This window comes from Peromyscus leucopus, chromosome 6, assembly GCF_004664715.2.
Source record: "Peromyscus leucopus breed LL Stock chromosome 6, UCI_PerLeu_2.1, whole genome shotgun sequence".
In the NCBI taxonomy this organism is placed as follows: domain Eukaryota; kingdom Metazoa; phylum Chordata; class Mammalia; order Rodentia; family Cricetidae; genus Peromyscus; species Peromyscus leucopus.
The window spans coordinates 76,349,264-76,368,783 of NC_051068.1; the positions used below are offsets into that span (position 1 = coordinate 76,349,264).

General features: G+C 46.6%; 1 protein-coding gene across 1 annotated transcript in view; it reads left to right on the forward strand.

Moving 5' to 3' along the window:
• The window catches only part of Casq2 (calsequestrin 2), a 66,787-nt gene that overhangs the window by 15,220 nt on the left and 32,047 nt on the right, over positions 1–19,520 (forward strand). The window contains exons 2-4 of the mRNA XM_028877305.1: positions 8,857–8,941; positions 11,619–11,719; positions 15,783–15,894. Coding sequence (XP_028733138.1) covers positions 8,857–8,941; positions 11,619–11,719; positions 15,783–15,894 — 298 coding nt within the window. The remainder of the gene's footprint in view (positions 1–8,856; positions 8,942–11,618; positions 11,720–15,782; positions 15,895–19,520) is intronic.

The window sequence follows — 19,520 nt, forward strand, 5'->3', positions numbered from 1 at the left end:
AATGGGTGCCAACTGCCAGGCTATACATAGCCCAGGCCTTGCTTGAGAGTGGCCCAAAGTGACAGGAGATACCAGAGATAAACGTGGGCTCTCGGGTTTCAGGGACACGGTTTTGAATAGTTTGACCTGTTGCCAGATGGTTTCAGGGAGGGACGTGGAGAGCAGCCCTCTCTGGCTCCTGGCTTGCTTGGAAAGAACAGCAGTACAGCCAGAGTACTTTAGTGGCGGGCCTGAGGGACATTGTCTTAGAGCAGAGATCTGCAGCGTTCTCCTCAGGCTCCTTGTGTGCGATGTTTGCGGGTTCTTGAGTGTGCAGAAAAGCACAGCCACCTCCCTTCAAGTGTCCGTACTCCTCACATCTCTCCCATCTTGCCTCCAACCAGGAAGGAAATCCCAGTCTATCCCCCACAAAGTGTCTTCACCTCTCCCGCTGTGTTAGAGCTGATAAATTCTATACAGGGACTTACTTGGGAGGCACACACAGACCCATCGGATGCCCTGTCCTCTGAGGCCCAGGAAAACAGTGGGGGGGCAGGGAGGACGGGACTTGACCCTCTCACAGCCTTCTGCACTGACTTCCTTTCATGGACAAACTTCTGGAACAAGCAAGCCACACCTGCTCCAGCCTGTCCTTGCCACCCACTCGACTGTCCAGTTCCCTGCCTTGGCTTCTGTCCCGGCTTTTCTTTACAAGGTCATCCATGACTTACCGGTCCAGAAAGGAGGCCTGACGGGGGTCCTGCCCCCCCCCGGCTCCCTGTGACACCAGGCCTTAGTGACTTGGGCGTCAGGGCACCACAGTGATCCTGTCATGCCCTGCAGCTTCTGAGCACCCTCTCCTTCCACAGGCTAGGTACTTCTTCAGACACCTATCTTCACGCACCTTCTGCATGCGCCTCTAACATGGCCAGTCTGGCCTGGGGCTTTCTCATGCACCAGCTCCCCCCCCCCCCAATGCCTCAACCTCTCACCTCCTCAGCTCCTGTGAGCAGCTTGAGCACTTTCTGTGATCATGAATTCACTGCAGTTCTATCCGTTCTGAGAAGCTGACGGCAGTTCTGGAGCATCCTCCGATGTGACCATCTGTCCTTTGTTCTGTTTTCTGAATCACCTTGTGGCCCCTCTCTTTTGTTCGCTCTCAAAGGCCAAGCAAGAGCAGCTGGGTCGCACTGGGTCCCAACTACACTGTCCACCATATAAGGCTGTTGCTTCTTCATGGCCCCAACCTTTGTCTGAGACCAGAGCCACCCCCCAATCAGACCACACACCTGCCTGTCACTTGGATGTCTTTCTTTCTGGTATTCCTTTCTCTGTCTGGTCTGGGTCCTTGGATCTACCCTCCCTGAGCTCAGATCAATCTCTTTGCTCTACTCAACTCCAAATCATAACTTCCAACCACAGTGTCCAAAACTTTATTATTTTTCTTACATCTTAAACACAGGACTCTTTAAGCTCGCCCAAATATAATTTACTCCACTAAGCTAGCTTGTTCTGGTCCAACCCTTGACATGTCCACCTTCAAACCTCCGCTGACACTGTTTCTTCCCCATGGATGCACTCATTCCTTCTGCCTGTCCCGGTCCATTGTCTCACTGGCCTCTGCCCTCAAAAGTAATCTCCCTTGTAATTGGTTCATTTACTTGAGACACTAATTTGAGGTCAGTCCAGCTACTCTCCTGGGTGCTAGAGATAGCATGGGGAGAAAGGCAGACACAGACATGGGCCTGTTGGCTTTAACACCAACAGAAGAGAGGCAATAATCACAATAACCAATCACATACAAACCAAGGGAAAGTTGCCGAGGAAAATCTCAGGGTCCTTGAGCAAGCATTGAATTGGGGTCAGGGCTTACCTTCTGGGGCACTAATGTATCCAGGTACAATACAAAGATGGCGGAGTTGATGAAGAATGGTGAAGGGGGTGGGTCTTCTAGACAGAGTGAAGGTCTTCTAGATGCAGACTCTAGTTAAGCTGAAGATGCAGGCCACATCATCCAGGGCTGGGTGGCTGTGAAGGGATGTTTAGACACACCCAAAGTGCATGGAAACCAAACCCATAGCACTCAACATGGCCTGCCAGGCTCTGTACGGTTTGCCCTCCCCTGCCCTTGCCCACAAGCGCTCTCGTAGGAGACTCCACAGCCTTTGAATTTGCCCTGCTGTTTTGGCTGCCTCCTTCATCAGCTCATCCTTAGCTAATGATTGCTACTTCTCTTTCCTTTCTGATAATCTAGGCCTTGGCATTTGGGGATCAGTACCTGATCCAGAACCCTATCAGTTCCATACTATTAAGGAGGAAATCTACCATTTATAAAGCACCTACTGTATGTGAAGATGCATGCCAAGCACTTCGTATTCATTATTTCTGTTATTCTTCCAAAGAGTCCTGTGCAGGCTGGTGACAAAGTCAGCAATCCAGGAATTGACACTAGTCCCATGCTCTTCATCACTGGGGTCTGGCAAGCCTAGGTCACTCACTCATTTAAAGATGACATGCACATGGACCTGATCACTCCAGCAGCAATGGTGGTATAATATCTATGTAATACCAGAAAGAGAAAGACGTATCAGAAACACATTGTCAGCTATTGAATTATTGTATTATTTTTTCATCATGTTATCTTTGATACTATTTATATGGAACTTCGCTAGAAGTTCTTTGGGATAAAAAGAATCAGCGATGGTCAAACCAAATCCCAGCATTTCTGAGAGAGTGAGCAATGTTTCCTGTAGCTAGAGCTTTCTTTCCTGCCTTGCCACAGTCAGACAAATCTCTCTCACCCGCCAGTCCCACGCCGCTCAACCCACCAATAAACAAGAATTATATTGCATACAAACTGTATGGCGTGCAGGCTTCTTGCTAACTGTTCTTATAGTCAATTAACCCATTTCTATAAATCTATACCTTGCCACGTGGCTGGTTGCTTACCGGCGTCTTCACATGCTGCTTGTCATGGCAGCAGCTGGCAGTGTCTCTCTGCCTCAGCCTTCTGCTTCCGAGAATTCTCCTCTCTCCTTGTCCCACCTACTTCCTGCCTGGCCACTGGCCAATCAGTGTTTTATTTATTGACCAATCAGAGCAATTTGACATACAGACCATCCCACAGCAGTTTCCATTCCAGGAGCCGCGTGTAACCAGCTAACAGATGGGGCTGGTTTCTAGGATGGACTCTCAGGTAAGACTGTGAAATAACCCATCAATCGGCCACCTTGCTCAAGCCAGTTGGGAATGACTGCAAGCTAGCAGGACAAAATGGCAGTCACGTATGAAGAGTATTCTGGGTTTTTTTGTTTTGGTTTCTTGGACATTTAAGAAATGTGGAGGCAATCTTTTTTTCTCACATAAGACTCACAGTATTTGGTGATAATTGCTTCTTGCCTCTCTGGCTCACAAGCTCCTTGAACTTGTGATGTACTTGGACCGATCCATGCGTACACCCACTGTCTCCAAGGAACTTCACAGAACACAGAAGGCGCTCAAAACGGCCGTACTGAGGAAAGAGTCACAACACGGGAGAGATGTCAACCCCACTGGCAATCACAGGATAGGTGCCTGCGCTCACTCCAGGGGCTGGGCCACTGGCTCTCTAGAAAGGAGATTGGAGTGAAAGACGAGCCTGGGCCTGCTCTGGGTATCCAAGGTCTGCTAAGGTTTGGGACCCGCAGGAGAGAGGGCAAGCGAGGTGGGGTGTAGGGTGTAGTGGGATGATGGAGGAAAGCAAGCCACACACAAGAGGCAGCAGTGACCTGCTTGCCTACTCCAGCCTCCCCAGAGACTACTGGTCCTCAGGGACCCAGTCACATCAAGAGTTAGCCCAGAGGTCCCGGGTCTTCACCATGGCCACCCTCCACATTCAGCCCTACAGGACTCATAGGTGCCCGATAGCCCAGGCTGCTGTTGGTTTAAGCCTGTGAAGGCTGCATGCCAGAGCTGCTGATGGTGATGATGAAGCCCAGAGGGGCAGGCTCTGGGCTGAGAGAGTGTGGAAGTGGACAGTGATTCAGGAGCTGCAGGAATTTGGAGTCAGGCTGTTGAGGGGGAAGAGGAACAGGAGGAGGAAGAAGAAGGCACATCTCAGGGGATGGGTTTTCTGGCCCATCTGTGACCATCTGCTTTGTCTCTCCATCTGTGGCATAGGACATCAATAGGTACTTACCACTCAAGGGTAGTCAAAAGTCCCAGGTAGATTCAAGACGGGGAAGGTTATGCTTCTCGTGCCCAAGAGAGGAACACGTTTGTGCTTACCTAAAATACATAAATACATAAATAATAAACGTGATGGTGTATGCTGGGGAGAAGTCTGAATCAAACACTCTTGTTTAATACTTCAAGTTAATTTTTCAGTCTTTCCTGATATTTGTGGCAGATGTGGGAATGAGGTCTGTGCATTGTCATGGTGCACACGGCATGGCCTGCCTGTGGAGGCCAGAGGACAACCTTGTGGAGTGAGTTCTCTTCTTTCACCTTTACGTGGGTTCCAGGGACAGAATGCAAGATGTGAGACTTTGGTGACAAGTGCCTTCAGTGGTCAATGAACTAATTTGACGGCCTCCCTTTTTATTATTATTATTATTAATACTCACCTCCTACACTAAATGGAGAGAGTTCAAAAACGCCAGTGTGAGCTCACATTTGGGACCTTGCTGTGTAGCCTTCAGAAGCAGCAACAGCCGTTAGTAGCTTTGCTCTCCAGAGAGTGACTGACTTGAGAGCTGAGGCAGCAGAGCCACAGGGCAGGGCTGCGCTGTGTACGAGAATGTGGATTCCTGAGCCCCACCCAGCTTTATTTTTTGTTTTCTGTAGAGGAAGACCAAGAAGCCCCATTTTAACAGAGCCCCCGGTCAGTCTTGTGCGTACTGGAGTTTAAGAACTGCTGTCAGAGGCTCACGGGGGAGAAGACTCAGGAATTTACTGTACTACAAAGCTGGGTGTGGTGACTTTGAATGATTGACAGGGGAACATTCACTTAAGATTTTGACTTCTGTAAATAGGACAGGGTGGCTTGCAATGAAAAAAAATTGTTAGGGAAAGAAAACACAACATGGTCTGATGAATTGTATGCAGTAGCCTACACCCAAGCGATTTTGAAGAAAGACTGGCATGGGGGAACCTCAGGAAAGCTCATGGTGAGTCACAGCCTTGTGCTGGTGGTGGCGATGATGCATTCCCAGGCTTCCCAGTCCCAGACAAAATCCAAGAAAAGAAAAAAGCTCTGTTTGCCTGCTCCTGGGGTCCTTCCCCCACTGCACACACCGGGGCATCCCTCAGATCGACATTCTGTTAAGAATCCTTAGTCTTAGAGGAAAGAGACTGGTTTGGAGCCAGAGAAAAAGAGAAAGGCTAAGAACAGACAAGAAGGAAGCGTGGCTGAGCCAGGAACAACCTAGAAAATCTAACTGGAAAGGGAGTAGACAGAAGAAGACAGCTGGATACACCCAGGACAGACATAGGATGAGGGTGGGAGGACAAAAGAAGTAGCCATAGGACAGAGTTGAGACTTAGGGTGCTAACCACAGAGCCAAATAGTCCTTGAGATACTGGAGGAAACAAGAAATCCCCAAAGGATTGTAGAATACACGGATCAACCTGTAAAATAGTAGCAGAATTGAAGGGACAGACAGGAAAAATAGACACATCCAGAGGACTGAGATACAACAACAAAATAAACAAAAACCCTAGGTTAGAAAGCAAAGCACTGTCTTCAGTACAGGACTAGAGTTCTCAGGGGCAGAACAAGGAGACAGAAGGAACGGAAAAGTCAGACAAAGGGGGTGGGGACACCATTTATGCAGGTGGCATGATTATCTATACTGGAAATTCCCATGAATTCCAAAGAAAGACAAAGTTCTTAGAAATAATAAATGAGTTCAAGGTGACAAGCTACAAGAAAAACATTTTTAAAAGTATATATTCTGTACTAGCAAGAATACAGATGCAAAATTGAAATACGCCACTCTAGTTCAAAACAATTCAAACATTTAGTTGTAAATGTAACAAAACTTGCCTGCTAACCTGAGTGTTGCAGTACTGAGTGTCAGTAGTCCCAGCACTTGGGAGGTGGAGGCAGGAGGATCAGATGTTCAAGGCCAGCCTGGGCTACACGACACCCTGCTTCAACAAACAAACAAACAAACAAACAAACAAACAAAAGGTTTACGTGCTCAGAGCTGCAAGGCTGATGGAAAAATCATGAAATAAATGGAGAGGTACAGCATCTTCCCACATTGACAGACCTAACATTCTGACTATATCACTCTCCCCACCTTGATAGAAGAGCTAATATCAATTAACTCTCTCTCCCTTCCCCCCCACACTACTACAACACACATACACACACATATATATTACACTATAATAATAGTATAATTGTCCAACCCTGATAGGAGTCTTTTTTGTATATAAAAAAGATTATTCTGAAGCGTGTGTACAAGAGAAAAATACCTAGTTAAAATAACTCACAAAGAGTGAATAGAAACCCGACACTTGCCTGTTTTGGGGACTCACCTCATAGAGGCTACAGCCCAGGCTGTGGGTACAGACAGAGGGACAGACACATAGATCAGTGGGACAGAATGCAAACAGCAGAGCTAGATCCCCGCAGATGCGTCAACTGAGTCTTGATAAAGGTGTGGGTAAAGTTCAGGGGACAGAAAGCCATCTACAAATGGCACTGGGGCCAGCTGGCCCCAAAGGAAAAATGGATGTCACTGTATCACAGCTTCCACGGAATGTCATCAAAATACTCTGTGTCTCGTAAAACAAAAAGTAAATCTGTAAAACTTTTAGAGAACAGATGGAAATCTTCAGAATTTAGCCCTTGGATTTAACATTAAAATCCTATTTATAATCAGGCCTAGTAGCACACGCCTTTAATCCTAGCACTCAGAGGCAGAGGCAGGTGGATCTCTGTGAGTTCAAAGATAGCCTGATCCATATGTTGAGTTCGACCAGAGCTACATAATGAGACCCTGTCTGAAAAACAACAACAAAATCTCGTTTATAAATAAAAAAAAATTGATGAATTAGACTTCATTGCAATTATTGTGTTGGATGTGTTGTGCATGTTTTCATTGTGCATCATTGCACGTGCATGCTGGGTGAACTTCTCCCCACTTTATTTTTTGAGACAAGGGGTCTCTTGCTGAACCTGGGGTCCCCTGACTCACAGACTAGCTGGCCAGGACAACTATGGATCCACCTGTATTTATCCCCAAAGCTGGGGTTGCAGGTGCACATTACTATGCTCAACTTTTATGTGGATACTGGGGACCCAAAAAGCAAGCAAGAAAAAGCTAATGTTCACCATAAAAATGGGAAAACACCTGAAGAGACATTTCACAGAAGAAAACATGTAAACATGGACTGATGTTCAAATAAACAAAGCACAAGTTAGAACCATAAGGAAACCCTGCTACATACCTATAAGAATGACTAAAATTTAAAATCGTGGTAACACCAAATGCTGCCAAGGCTGTAGAGGAACTCATACATTTTTCATGAGGATGTAAAGCAGTTCAGTCCTTCTGGAAAACAGTTTGGTGGTTCCACTGAAAACTAAACCCGAAACTCCCATATGACTCAGAAATGACTGTCCTAGTCATTTTCCCCCAGAGATTAAGGCTAATGTTTAACTAAAAATCCCACCCAGGAATTCTAGTCACAATAGTCAACAGCTGGAAACAACTCATATACCCTTCAGCAGGTGAATGATTAAGCAAACTGTGGTCTATCCACAAGACGGCATTCTACTAACAGTGAAAAAGAAAGCACCTGGTGATCCATGCAGCAACCTGACAGACTCTCTGGGTAACTACGCAAACAAAGTAAAAGAGTTCTCTCAAAAACTTACCTGCTGCATGGTTCCATGTTTAGATGATGACAAATGGGGGAATTCCTGGTTTCCAGGAGCTGAAGTGGGGGTTGGGCAGCATACGGTGGCTAAGATAATAAAGAACCACGGAGGGCCCTTTGTGGTGATGGACATGTTCCGTATCTTAACTATTGTTGGCACTATCCAGTTCATGACTTGTGCCTCAGTTTCCCAAAGACTTTGCTTTTGTAGGAAACCAGGAACATGTTTAAGAGATCTCACTTTTGTATTTCTTAACCACTGCATAGGAATATATGTGTTTTTAAAGTAGTATTAGCATTTAAGGTGTAGCACAATGGTTCTGTGTGTCCAGCATTTGTAAGGCCCCAGGATCAATCCCCAGACGTTTCATATTTCATGATCTCCTCATTTCTGTCAAGCCCCTTTTTGGTGAGATGGGGCTCTGCCATGTGAGAGTTTCAGGAAGCTTAGCCGGATGCCAGCCTTACACATGGCTTCATCTCCTATGCTGCTGTCTGCTAGAGTGGTTTTTAGCCATCTCTCCATCCTAGGCACTGATGCGCCTCCTGAACTTTCAGGCCAATGGTACCTCCACCCTCAGATACTTCCTATAGTTCTTCCTCACTATGGACAGTAGGAAGCCTCCAGATGCCAATGGGCACCTGCGTCACACCAGCCCGGGGCAGGAGGCCTCCAGGCCTCAAGACTCCTTTACTCACAGGTGTGTCCCTCACAGGTTATTTGATGACTACAGAAGACCTCAAGGCCTAATGCCAGGTGCCCACTGGGTGTTTTGGATTCTCTGCGTCCCAATTTTGTCTCCTCAAGGGCAGAGAGAGGCTTGTGGTCTTGGATGTGTTTTTCCAGGTCTTTCCTCTTAGCCTATTCCTCAGATTCTCAGCATTCTAGTGACCCCTCAGAGGTCAGAGTGGCAGGATGTACGAAGGGTGCTGCCCTGGCACTTGGGATGGCTTCTCCCATCGCTCATCCTTTAACTCACTTCCTGTACCTATCTGTCTCTTCAGCTTGTGGCCCAGGTCCTCGAACATAAAAACATAGGCTTTGTGATGGTGGATTCCAAGAAAGAAGCCAAGCTTGCCAAGAGACTGGGTAAGTTTAACATTTGAAATCTGTGAGGAAAAAACAAATGTGTCTTGTTAAAAAAAAAAAAAAAAAAAAGAGAGAGGCAATTATATTTATCTTGCATGGTAACTGGATTATTTTCAAATACATATAATGATAATGCATATACCATTCTGGGTCAGAAAAAAGCTTGATAAAAGCAAATCTAGACCTCAATCTAATGGTTTGGCAGGAATTATTTTGTTTATCCTTGTACCAGTATCAGGCAGAGAGGAACTGATGCAAGGCACTGGAGCCTTGATTGACAGCTCTCACATCTAGAAGCCCAGCTTCTGCATCTTCGTGCCTCAGTGGCTTCTCTGGGCCTCTCTGGGAACATTCCAGCAGCAGCCAGCACATGATGCATTTACAGCAGGGGCTCCAGAAGTCCCAAAGTTAAGACTGAACCCCAGCTGGAAAATTTTCAGCCTGGCTGGATTTCGGGGAGGCATGGCTAAGTGACAATTCGATGGAAGCTGTAATCTCTCCTGTCAATATGTCATGATCAAGTGCCCTTTAAGATTCCTCCCCCGTAATCCCAAGGAGAAAGGGCACACAGAACCCCTCCGGTTTCCAAATGCCACCCCCAACACTGTCCATTTAGCTTTTTCTGCATGACCAGTGAAGAATGGCTATTAAAAATAGCAGGAGGTTATGAAACAGGACCTTTGAAGAAAGGTTAATTGCGTTTGGAGTAGAAAGCACAGAAGAAGAGAAAAGGCTTAGTGGTGGTTCAATAGACATCTTCAGGTACATGCAGGTGCATTGTCTCAGGTACTGCAGGTGCATTGTCCCAGTACATGCAGGTGCATTATCCCAGGTACATGCAGGTGCATTATCCCAGGTACATGCAGGTGCATTTTCCCAGGTACCTGCAGGTGCATTATCCCAGGTACATGCAGGTGCATTATTCCAGGTACCTGCAGGTGCATTATCCCAGGTACATGCAGGTGCATTGTCCCAGGTACCTGCAGGTGCATTATCCCAGGTACATGCAGGTGCATTATCCTAGCAAAAATTACAAAAAAAAAAACTCTTTCCTATTTTATTTCTTAGAAGACCAGACATTTTTAAAGATAAGATTTATTTTATAGAAGTCTACTTAAGTTAGACACAAGGAAGAACTCATGCCTACAGCATGATGACTTATTGAGAATGACTGTATTAAGAATACTTTTTCTGTCCTGAGAATAGAAGTAAAATACATTCAACTCTTCCTAGAGTCAAAAACATTGAATGAATTCTGCCTCTTTTTCCAGCAACTAATTGATTACTAGCCTTGCCCCCAACCTGCCACTGTTTTAATGAGTAGGTGGTATTTGGGAGACCTTTAAAAAATGCTAGTGTTCTAGAAATGTTCAAATCTAGGCAGCACAGGCTGAAGGAGAATTCACAAGAACAGACTGGTCAGGGGCAGGGTGAGGCTTGGTATACCTAAATGTGTTTTTCTCTAAGGTCACCAGGAGGGAGGAAAACAGCTGTACTCTAGATGTTGGATGTTTGGGGTTTTCGGGATATGGTGTTCTGCGGACCTGCCCCTTTATCCTCAGCCTCCTCTCCTGATTGCCTCGCTTCAGCCATGACTACAGCAGTGTGTGAAGTCCTACCTGGTCCCACTCAAGACAAAGTCTCAAGCAAGATGCTGACTGATGCTTCCTAGGGCACATTTTAAGATCAGATGTCACCAGAGTCAAGAATACTCTATCTGTCCAATGCTGGGGTGTGTCAGGAGCTTTTCAGATGGGGTGACCTCCTGCTCCTGAGGGTCCTTTGGGATTCATTAGGGGAAAGCATTTCCTGGACAATAGAGTTGAAAACAACTAATCTGAAAAATTAAAGATGTTGTGGAGCCACAATAATGTCAATCTTAGCTATTTAATATTCTGGGGAAAAGGATACTGTGTCCCAGCAAGGATTTGTTCAAGTGCACCGCACTGTCTCAAGGGTACTGGGGCAAAGGTGAAGCTGCTCTCTGCCCTCCCAGCATCAACCAGGGGCCTGAGTGAAGAGGCCTGTGACTCAGAGCTGTCTGTACACACATCCAGGCTCTGCGCAAGAGGCTGAGCTCTGGAGAAGACCATGCCCCTATTGTTAGAGACGATCCTATCAGAGTGAGCACCTACAGGCAGTGAGAGCTGGAGGGACACCCAGACTGTCACAGAGACCTTAGGTGAGATTGGGCCCTAAGCCAGAACCCGAAGGAGTAACCAAGATGGAGTCAGAGATGGAGGTCGTTCTAGGTTTAGACAAAAGGAAAAGAGAAGCAACGCCCTGCTCTGTGCGTCATGCTGGCACACCCTTTCACAACATCGTACAGCGTAGACATAACAAGAGCGGCATGAGGATGAGGAACCCGGGTCTGGCCAAGGTGGGTGGAGTGGTAGGGCTGGCATTAGGTGACTGAGAGACTTGGAGCCAGGCTAAGGTGACAGGTAGCCGTGGCTGTTACAGGCTCTGATGAGGAGAACGGCAGAGTTGAGCAGCATTCGTGGGAACTAAAGCAGTGGCAGAGCGGAGAGGGGATTTCAAATGCAAGGCCGACCCTGCCAAGCTGACCTGTCTGTGTTAATGTTAGTTCCACTGATCCTGGCCCCACTGCCACTCAGGACCTCGAAGGCTTTTCTGCACCTGAATGACCTCGGCCTTGGGCCTCTGTTCCTTCCAGGTTTCAATGAAGAAGGAAGCCTGTATGTTCTGAAGGGCGACCGCACCATAGAATTTGATGGGGAGTTTGCAGCGGACGTCTTGGTGGAATTTCTCCTGGATGTAAGTATTCAGGAGGTGGCCTTGTGTGCAGCTGTCCCATAGTGGGCAGGCTACACTCTGACGCAGGAACGAAGAAGTTGGAGATGCTGGCATGGCATAAGGCACTACTCAGGCTTCAGAAACCAGCAAGGGGTACCTGCATTATAGCGGAATCTACTTTTACCGGGAAGCAGGCCCTTAAGTCACTGCAGAAATTGTTGTAAGTGACCTAACCATGGTGTATGTGTATGTGTGCGTGTAACAGAAGTGAACTGGTAGTCTCTTACCAGTTACACACTCATACCCACTGGCATTTATTGACATTGGCACAGTGACACACACACACACAGAGAGAGAGAGAGAGAGAGAGAGAGAGAGAGAGAGAGAGAGAGAGAGAGAGAGAGAGAGAGAGCGCCAGGGAAAGAGGGGGTGAACCTGTCACCTGAGATGGAAGTGGGGACCCACAGGCTGTCTCCCCGAGTCTTCTGAGCGTGTAAAGGAGGGACAGCGGATTGTGAGGGGCTCAGAAGGTAAAGGCACCTCCTGCCATGCCTGGCGACCTGTATTCAGTTCCCCAGCCCCACAGGGTGAAAAGAGAACTAACTCTCACAAGTTGTCTTCTAACATCCCCCTAGACACACACACACACACACACACACACACACACACACACACACACAATGGTGTGTACACACTCTCCCGCACACAAAATAAGTAAATGTAAAAAACAAGTTGTTGGTTGTTTTTTTTTTTAAGACAGAGCTTTCCCTCAAACACACACACACACACACACACACACACACACAAAACACACTACACCACCAATACCAACAAAACCAGCCACATTGACTTTCAGCCATGGAGGTATCACACCCTCAAATCCATAAGTTCCAACAGAGGGGAAACGCTACAGAATATTTTGGCTGTGTATAAAATCACACTGCTGCTCATCGCTGTGAGGCTAAAGGACTTGGAACCTACGCTCTGCACAGATAAAGAACCTAATTCTGCTGTGAGTGGTGATTTACCTGTAACCCTGGCAGTGGGGAGGCTGAGCCACGAGGACTGTGCATGAAAGGCCAGCCTGGACTCTGTGGGGGCAGCCTGGGCTCTGTGGGACAGCTCCGTCCTTAGAACAAACAGCAACAATAGCACAAAGAGCTCACAGCTGGCCATCTACACTAGCAGTTTTCCTGCAGACACCCTGCAGTCTGTTGCTTTCTCTATATTTGCAAAAGCCAGAGAAGGGCAGAAGAGGCTGCCAAATACAGTAGTGTCCACAGTCTCTGCTCAGCTCTCTCATTAATGTAGGAGTCCTGGGGAATTTCAGGAAAAGCAACATTGTAAGTCTGGGCCAGCATGGCACTGCTCCACACTCACCAGCTAAAAGGAAGCTTCTGGAAGGAAGACTACACGCTTTAAAGGATGAACAGTGTGATTGGCCCACAAAAGCAACAAACCAGAATTAGGGCAGTGTTTAGACTTCACCAAATGGGCTTTATCTCTGTAAACCACAGATAATTCTGTTCTCAGAATGTGGTCTGTCTTGGTTATGGTTATTATTGCTGTGACAAAACAATGACCAAAAGCAGCCTGGGGAGGAAAGGGTTTATATGGCTTCCATATCCCGAACCACAGTCCATTGAGGGAGGCCAAGGCAGGAACCAGGCAGGACAGGAACCTGGAGGCAGGAGCTGATGCAGAGGCCATGGAGGGGTGCTGCTTACTGGCTTGTTCCTCGTGGCTTGCTCAGCCTGCTTTCTTATAGCACTCAGGTCATAGCCTGTGTGGTACTACCCTCCCACATCAATCATGAATTAAGAAAATGCTCTATAGGCTGTTCTTACGGAGGCATTTTCTCGGCTGAGGTTCCCTCCTCTCAGATGATTACAGCTTGGTCAAGCTGACATAGAGCTAGCCAGTCCATGGTCTTGGTCTTCAAGGTGGGTGCTCTGATGCTAATGATGAGATGGGCGGTATCAGCACTCCATTTATCACACATCCTTATTCAGATCCAGGAAGAGAAGGAAACCTGCCCCATCATTTTCTTAAAAGTAAAGAATCACTTTCTCAAAACCTTTAGCAAACTTGCACCCACAGAGCCAGAACCGGACCACTTCCCCATGGCTGACTCAAGTGTCAGGAGATGTTATAGAATAAACACAACTCAACTGCGGAAAAGGAAAAAAGAAGCCCTGTTTCTAAGACAATAGGGATGAAATTAGAGCACACCACACTCATGAGCTTGGGCACAGAAAAGCGTATACTCCACACTGTGTCTGTTTTTGATCACCGTGGCAAGCCCCAAGAGAAACAACTCAAAAAAAGAGGGTTTGCTTTGGCTCTTGATTTTGGAGGTTTCAGCCCAGAGTCTGCTGAATTCTTTGTGTGGGGCCTGAGACAAAGCAGAAATCCTGTGGGCAGGAGCAAGGGGCTGAGGCTGCTTACCTCCTGCCGGCCAGAAAGCAGAGAGAAAGAGGAAGGCTCTGAGGACCAGATTCAGCCTACAAAGGCACATCCTCCGTGACCTACTTTCTCCCCTGCTAATTCTCATCAGGACCAATAGCACCATCAGATTTTAATGCCGTCAGTGGATTCATCCATCTGTGGAGGCAGAGGCTTACTTATCTAAGCACATCTCAGTGAGTGAAACCTCAGGGTGTGGGCCAAGCCTTCAACACTTGAGCCTTGGGAGAGACCCTTCGTATTCAAATCACAGTGAATGTTTTTGCTTACATGTATAATTTAAGATAATTGAATGTTTTTTTACACAGAGGAATGTCTTTACACAGAGGAAGAAAGTCTGTATAAGCCCGGTTACAAGTCAGGAATGGGGTTGAACATGAGGAGACTGTGATCTGAGGGGTACAGTGTCAGCAGGCAGGAAGAATAAGTGGGGTTTCTTTCCTTTGAGACAGTGCACAGTATGGTCAGCATAGCAAATATAAACATACATTTCAGAATTGCTAAGAGGGTACACAAATGTTCTCATCACACAAAGGTAAGTATTTGAGGTAATGGGTGTTAGCTAAGTGTTTCACAATTTATTCATACATTCTAGCACTTTATGTTGCAGGAATACAAACTGTTGGGGCTGGGAGATGGCTCAGAGGGGACAAATGCTTGCTGTGCAAGAACAACCATTCTGAAGGCCTGGCTTTGAGACCCCAGCACCCATGTACAAAGCCTGGCATGTCTTCCTGTGTCTGCAAACCCAGCAGAAGGAGACAGGCAGGCCTGAGAGATGGCCGGCCGGCCAGCCTAGCCAGAAAGGCAAGCTCCCAGTTCAATGAGATAGCCTGTCTCTACGCAAGAGAAAGCCACAGGAAGACATTGGTATCTTGCTCTGATCTTCTCTACATTTGAGCATGCAGGTCTCACACATTCACATGTGCATACTACAGTCTCTATATCTCTCTGATTCTTTCTCTATGTACACACACATTCCCCTCTGTGTGTGTGTGTGTGTGTGTGTGTGTAGTTATAATTGTCAATTTATAACTTAAGATACAATTTTAAAATAATAACTGACAAGAGGAATAGAATGGTCCCCAGGACAACCATCCCCAAGTTAAGACCAAGTCTTCCTGGGGGACTTCTGCCATGCGCAATGGGGCAGGATGGGATGTGAACTGGAGACTTTAGCCTTTGTGTCCACATACAGAATCACACACAGAATCACACATACACATACAATAACATACACAATCACACACAGAATCACACATACACATACAATAACATACACAATCACACACAGAATCACACATACACATACAATGACATACACAATCACACAGAGAATCACACATACACATACAATGACATACATAATCTCTCTCTCTCTCTCTCTCACACACACACACACACACACACACACACACACACACACACACACACTTTCAAGGCTAGAGAACATGGCCTTGCATCTCACTGACTGTTTTGCACAATTTCTGCACATGTGTCTCTTCTCTCTAAAGTGGTCTACCTTCCACTGGGGAGAGATGATCTCTCTTATTTGAATATCTTTATGTCTGTGTGGGTGTCTGTGACCACATCTGTGCCTCTGTGTGTGTGATTTCAGCTCATTGAAGACCCTGTGGAGATCGTGAATAACAAGCTGGAAGTCCAGGCCTTTGAACGCATCGAGGACCAGATCAAGCTCCTTGGCTTTTTCAAGAATGAGGACTCTGAATGTGAGTTTCCTATCATCACAGGCCTGAAGACTAGCCCCTTACAAGGTGTTCAAGGCTATCCCAACAGAAGGTGTGGCTTTAACATCTCTTCTGCTGGGGGCAGTAGAAGCTGAATTTCTTCTAGTTGCCTGTGCAAAGGGACACGTGCAGGAATTGTGCAAAATCGGCAGTGAGATGGAAAGAATATTAAGGACAGGCCATGTTCTCTAGCCTTGAAGGTGTGTGTGTGTGTGTGTGTGTGTGTGTGTGTGTGTGTGTGTGTGTGTGTGTATGTGACTGTATGTGAGATTGTGCATGTGAATGTATTATTGTGTGTGTTACTATGTGTAGATTTTCCTGCCTGCACAGTCAGACAATCCTGTCCCCCAGTCCACAGCCTCGACCAAGTACACAGGCTTTATTGTTAACTGTATGCGTGAGCTTCTTATACTGTTCTTATGCTTAAATTAATCCATTTATAATCTATATTGCAATGCTCTGTTACTATTTTCATTTTGTCATGGCGGCTGCACGACTTTTTGCTTCTTTTCTCATTTCTCTCTGTTAGTCCGCCTATACTTCCTGCCTAGCCACTGGCCAATCAGTGTTTTATTTATTGACCAATCAGAGCAATTTGACATACAGACCATCCCACAGCAACTATGTGTGTGTTAATGTATGTGTTATTACATGTGTGTGTTATTGTGTGTGTAAGAGTGCATGTGTTATTATGTGTGTGTTCTACAGAATAAACAAATGCCTTCTTCCTTCACTCTCCCATCAGGTTCTTCTCTGTAAAATGGGACACACAGTGGCCATCCCCCTGATGTGGTTCCTGTGGTCACTAGCTGGAGAGCTTCCCTGTCAGCTGGAGAGGAATAATTGAATTTTGGGTGGAGATGGGCTGCAGTAGTTGCTAGAAAATATGGAAAATGGCTGGCCCAGCCCACACCTGGCCATCAGTCTGTCCTGTGATGCCACCACACCCTTGGGCAGCCTCCTGTGAAGGCTTTGTGGCCAGGTTGTAGGTGAGCAAAGGGACCTTTCCCAGCATCACAGCAGTGGGGTGTACAGACAAAAGGGTGGAGAGTGGGCGGCCAGAGGAGCAGGGAGAAGAGAACAGGAAGGGTAAGGTCTTGAGTAGCTAAAAAATGGAACAAGACGGAAGCCAGATCTGGACCACAGCACACGCGTATGGACAGAAGCCACGCTTTTTCTTTCAGCCATCCCTCTCAGTCTGTCCCTGCCCTCTGTTCCCTCCTCTTCACTAACCACGGTGTGACGGAGCAGGAGGGGCCAAGGCCAAGATCAGCACAGAAAGTGCTTTCCAGGACCTTCCTTCCTCCCTCCCCACCGCACTGACAAAAACCAGAATGGTGCCATTTTATCCCCATCTGTGATCACCAGGGCCTGGGCCTAGGAGTGCCAGTGACAGGCACATGAGGTTGTTCTGTCCAGGTGGATATCTGCATTTTAACGGTGGTGAAGGGGTGGGACACAAAGGTCTGATTAACTATCTTCTGTCTCTCGTGGGTACAGAAGCCAGGATGTAAATTCCAGGAGCCTAAGTTTAACATTCATACCCTGACTAGCGGGCTATGCTTGCAAGGCCACGGGAGTCTTGTCAGGGGACGGCAAATGTAATCATGAGCGTAGGCATAAAATGAGAGCAAGCTGCAAGGGATTGGGGCTTCCTGACTTTATTTATTTGTTTGTTTATTACTTTTCTTATATAATGGTAGCAATAAGACCTGAGATGGGGACGAGATCATAGAGTACATTTTCTGATTTTGAAAGAGAAGCTGAGTCACTTCCAAGAATGCAACTTTGTGACTTTAGGTATCAGGCTTAAAATAGCAGCAAACGATTCTCACGACGGCTGGAAGCGCCAGGCTCTTCAATTCCCTGAAAGACACCATTGATAAGAGACTTGTTCGCACTTTGATGGTGGCGAAGGAATGGACCACACTTACTGCCTTTTCCGTCACTGCTAAAATTCTTTTCTCATCACTGGATGCGATTTAGCCAGTTTGGTCCTCGCTCTTCATGGACCCAAGCATCCCTGCATCCAGATAACTCACTCTTCTTTTTCGTCACAGTTATAATCTTCTTATTTCTTGTGACCTTTACTGGGATTGAAACCCAACTGTATCTTTCCATAGCATGTTATGTTTGGAAAAATAGCAATGATGCTTTTACTTAGGAATACATGCATAGATGTTGCCCAACTTGTTTTCTAATTATTATTAAACTCTAAATACTAGTTGATGGTGGTAGCTTATGTCTATAAGGCCAGCGCTCGGGATGTAGAGGCTGGAGGATCACAAGTTGAAGGCTAGCCTGTGCTACAGGAAACCCTGCAATTTGAAGTTAAATTTAGTAAGATGCTTAGCTAAGTTCACCATTTTTTGTGAAGTCAACAAATAACATCCCAAATTCTTCAACGTTTATAATTGACGGTTTTAATTTACTTCTCAGTTGATACACTGCTTTCTGCTAGTGTGAACCATTGGAGAGGTGATTTCTAACCAAAGGTTAAAGGAGACAGGATTATGTGAGCAGGTTTAGATGTTATCAAGGTCACCTTTATGGCATCCTCTTGTTTTTTTTTTTAAGATTTATTTACTTATTGTATATACAGTGTTCTGCCTGCATGTATGTCTGCAGGCCAGAAGAGGCACCAGATCTCATTACAGATGGTTGTGAGCCACCATGTGGTTGCTGGGAACTGAATCAGCACCTCTGGGAGAGCAGCCAGTGCTTTTAACGGCTGAGCCGTCTCTCTAGCCCTATGACATCCTTCTATGAGAAATTCAGAATCACGAGCGAACCTTCATGACAGCCTTTCTGTGGATGTTGCAGCTCAGGACTTTCAGGGAAAACACATGACAGGAAGTCCTTTGTGAGCTGTGGTCATTGCAGCCACATACTAGCACACCGACTGGGCAGTGTTCCCCAACTCTACTGTTCCAGGGTTATCCCTTGAATGCTCCACTCACAACAGCATGCTTTGGGTCTTTGTAAGGCAGATGCTGGCCTTTCGGACATTTCTCTTCAGGGATTCCAAGGTGTGCCGTTAATCGGTCACTAAAATCTGAGGCACTAAAATGGATGTAGACTCCTGATAGACAGAGAAAGGGGATGACGAAACTCTAAGATGAGTCTTTACTGGTGTGTGTGTGGGGGGGGGGGGGCTGGATGCTTGGATTTCACAAAACCAGACAGACAAATGACAGATCCAGGCATCCTAAATGAAGGTCCCGTGAATTTTGAGTCACCCATCTGGGAGTCCCTTGCTCCATCTTTAATCATTTGGTTTGCTTGCTTTGAGAAAGGATCTCACCATGTGACTCTGGCTGGCCTGGAACTTGCTCTGTAGCCCAGGCTAGCTTCAAACCATGCCCATCTCTCCAGTTGTCATCTTGACAATGACATGGATCAGACTTCTCAGAAAAGCAGAGGCTTCTCACTTGGATTAGATCATCTTTGGGCTAGGAGCTCACAGCTCTCGGAGGTGGCAAGAGATTGGACAGGGATGTTGGGGGATGGGCAGGACTTGTGAGGGGCAGCTGCCGCTCTGGTGTTGCTCTCTTTATGGCTCTTCCTCCGCCTAGTCCTTCTCTCTGCTCTTTCAAATGCTTCCATCT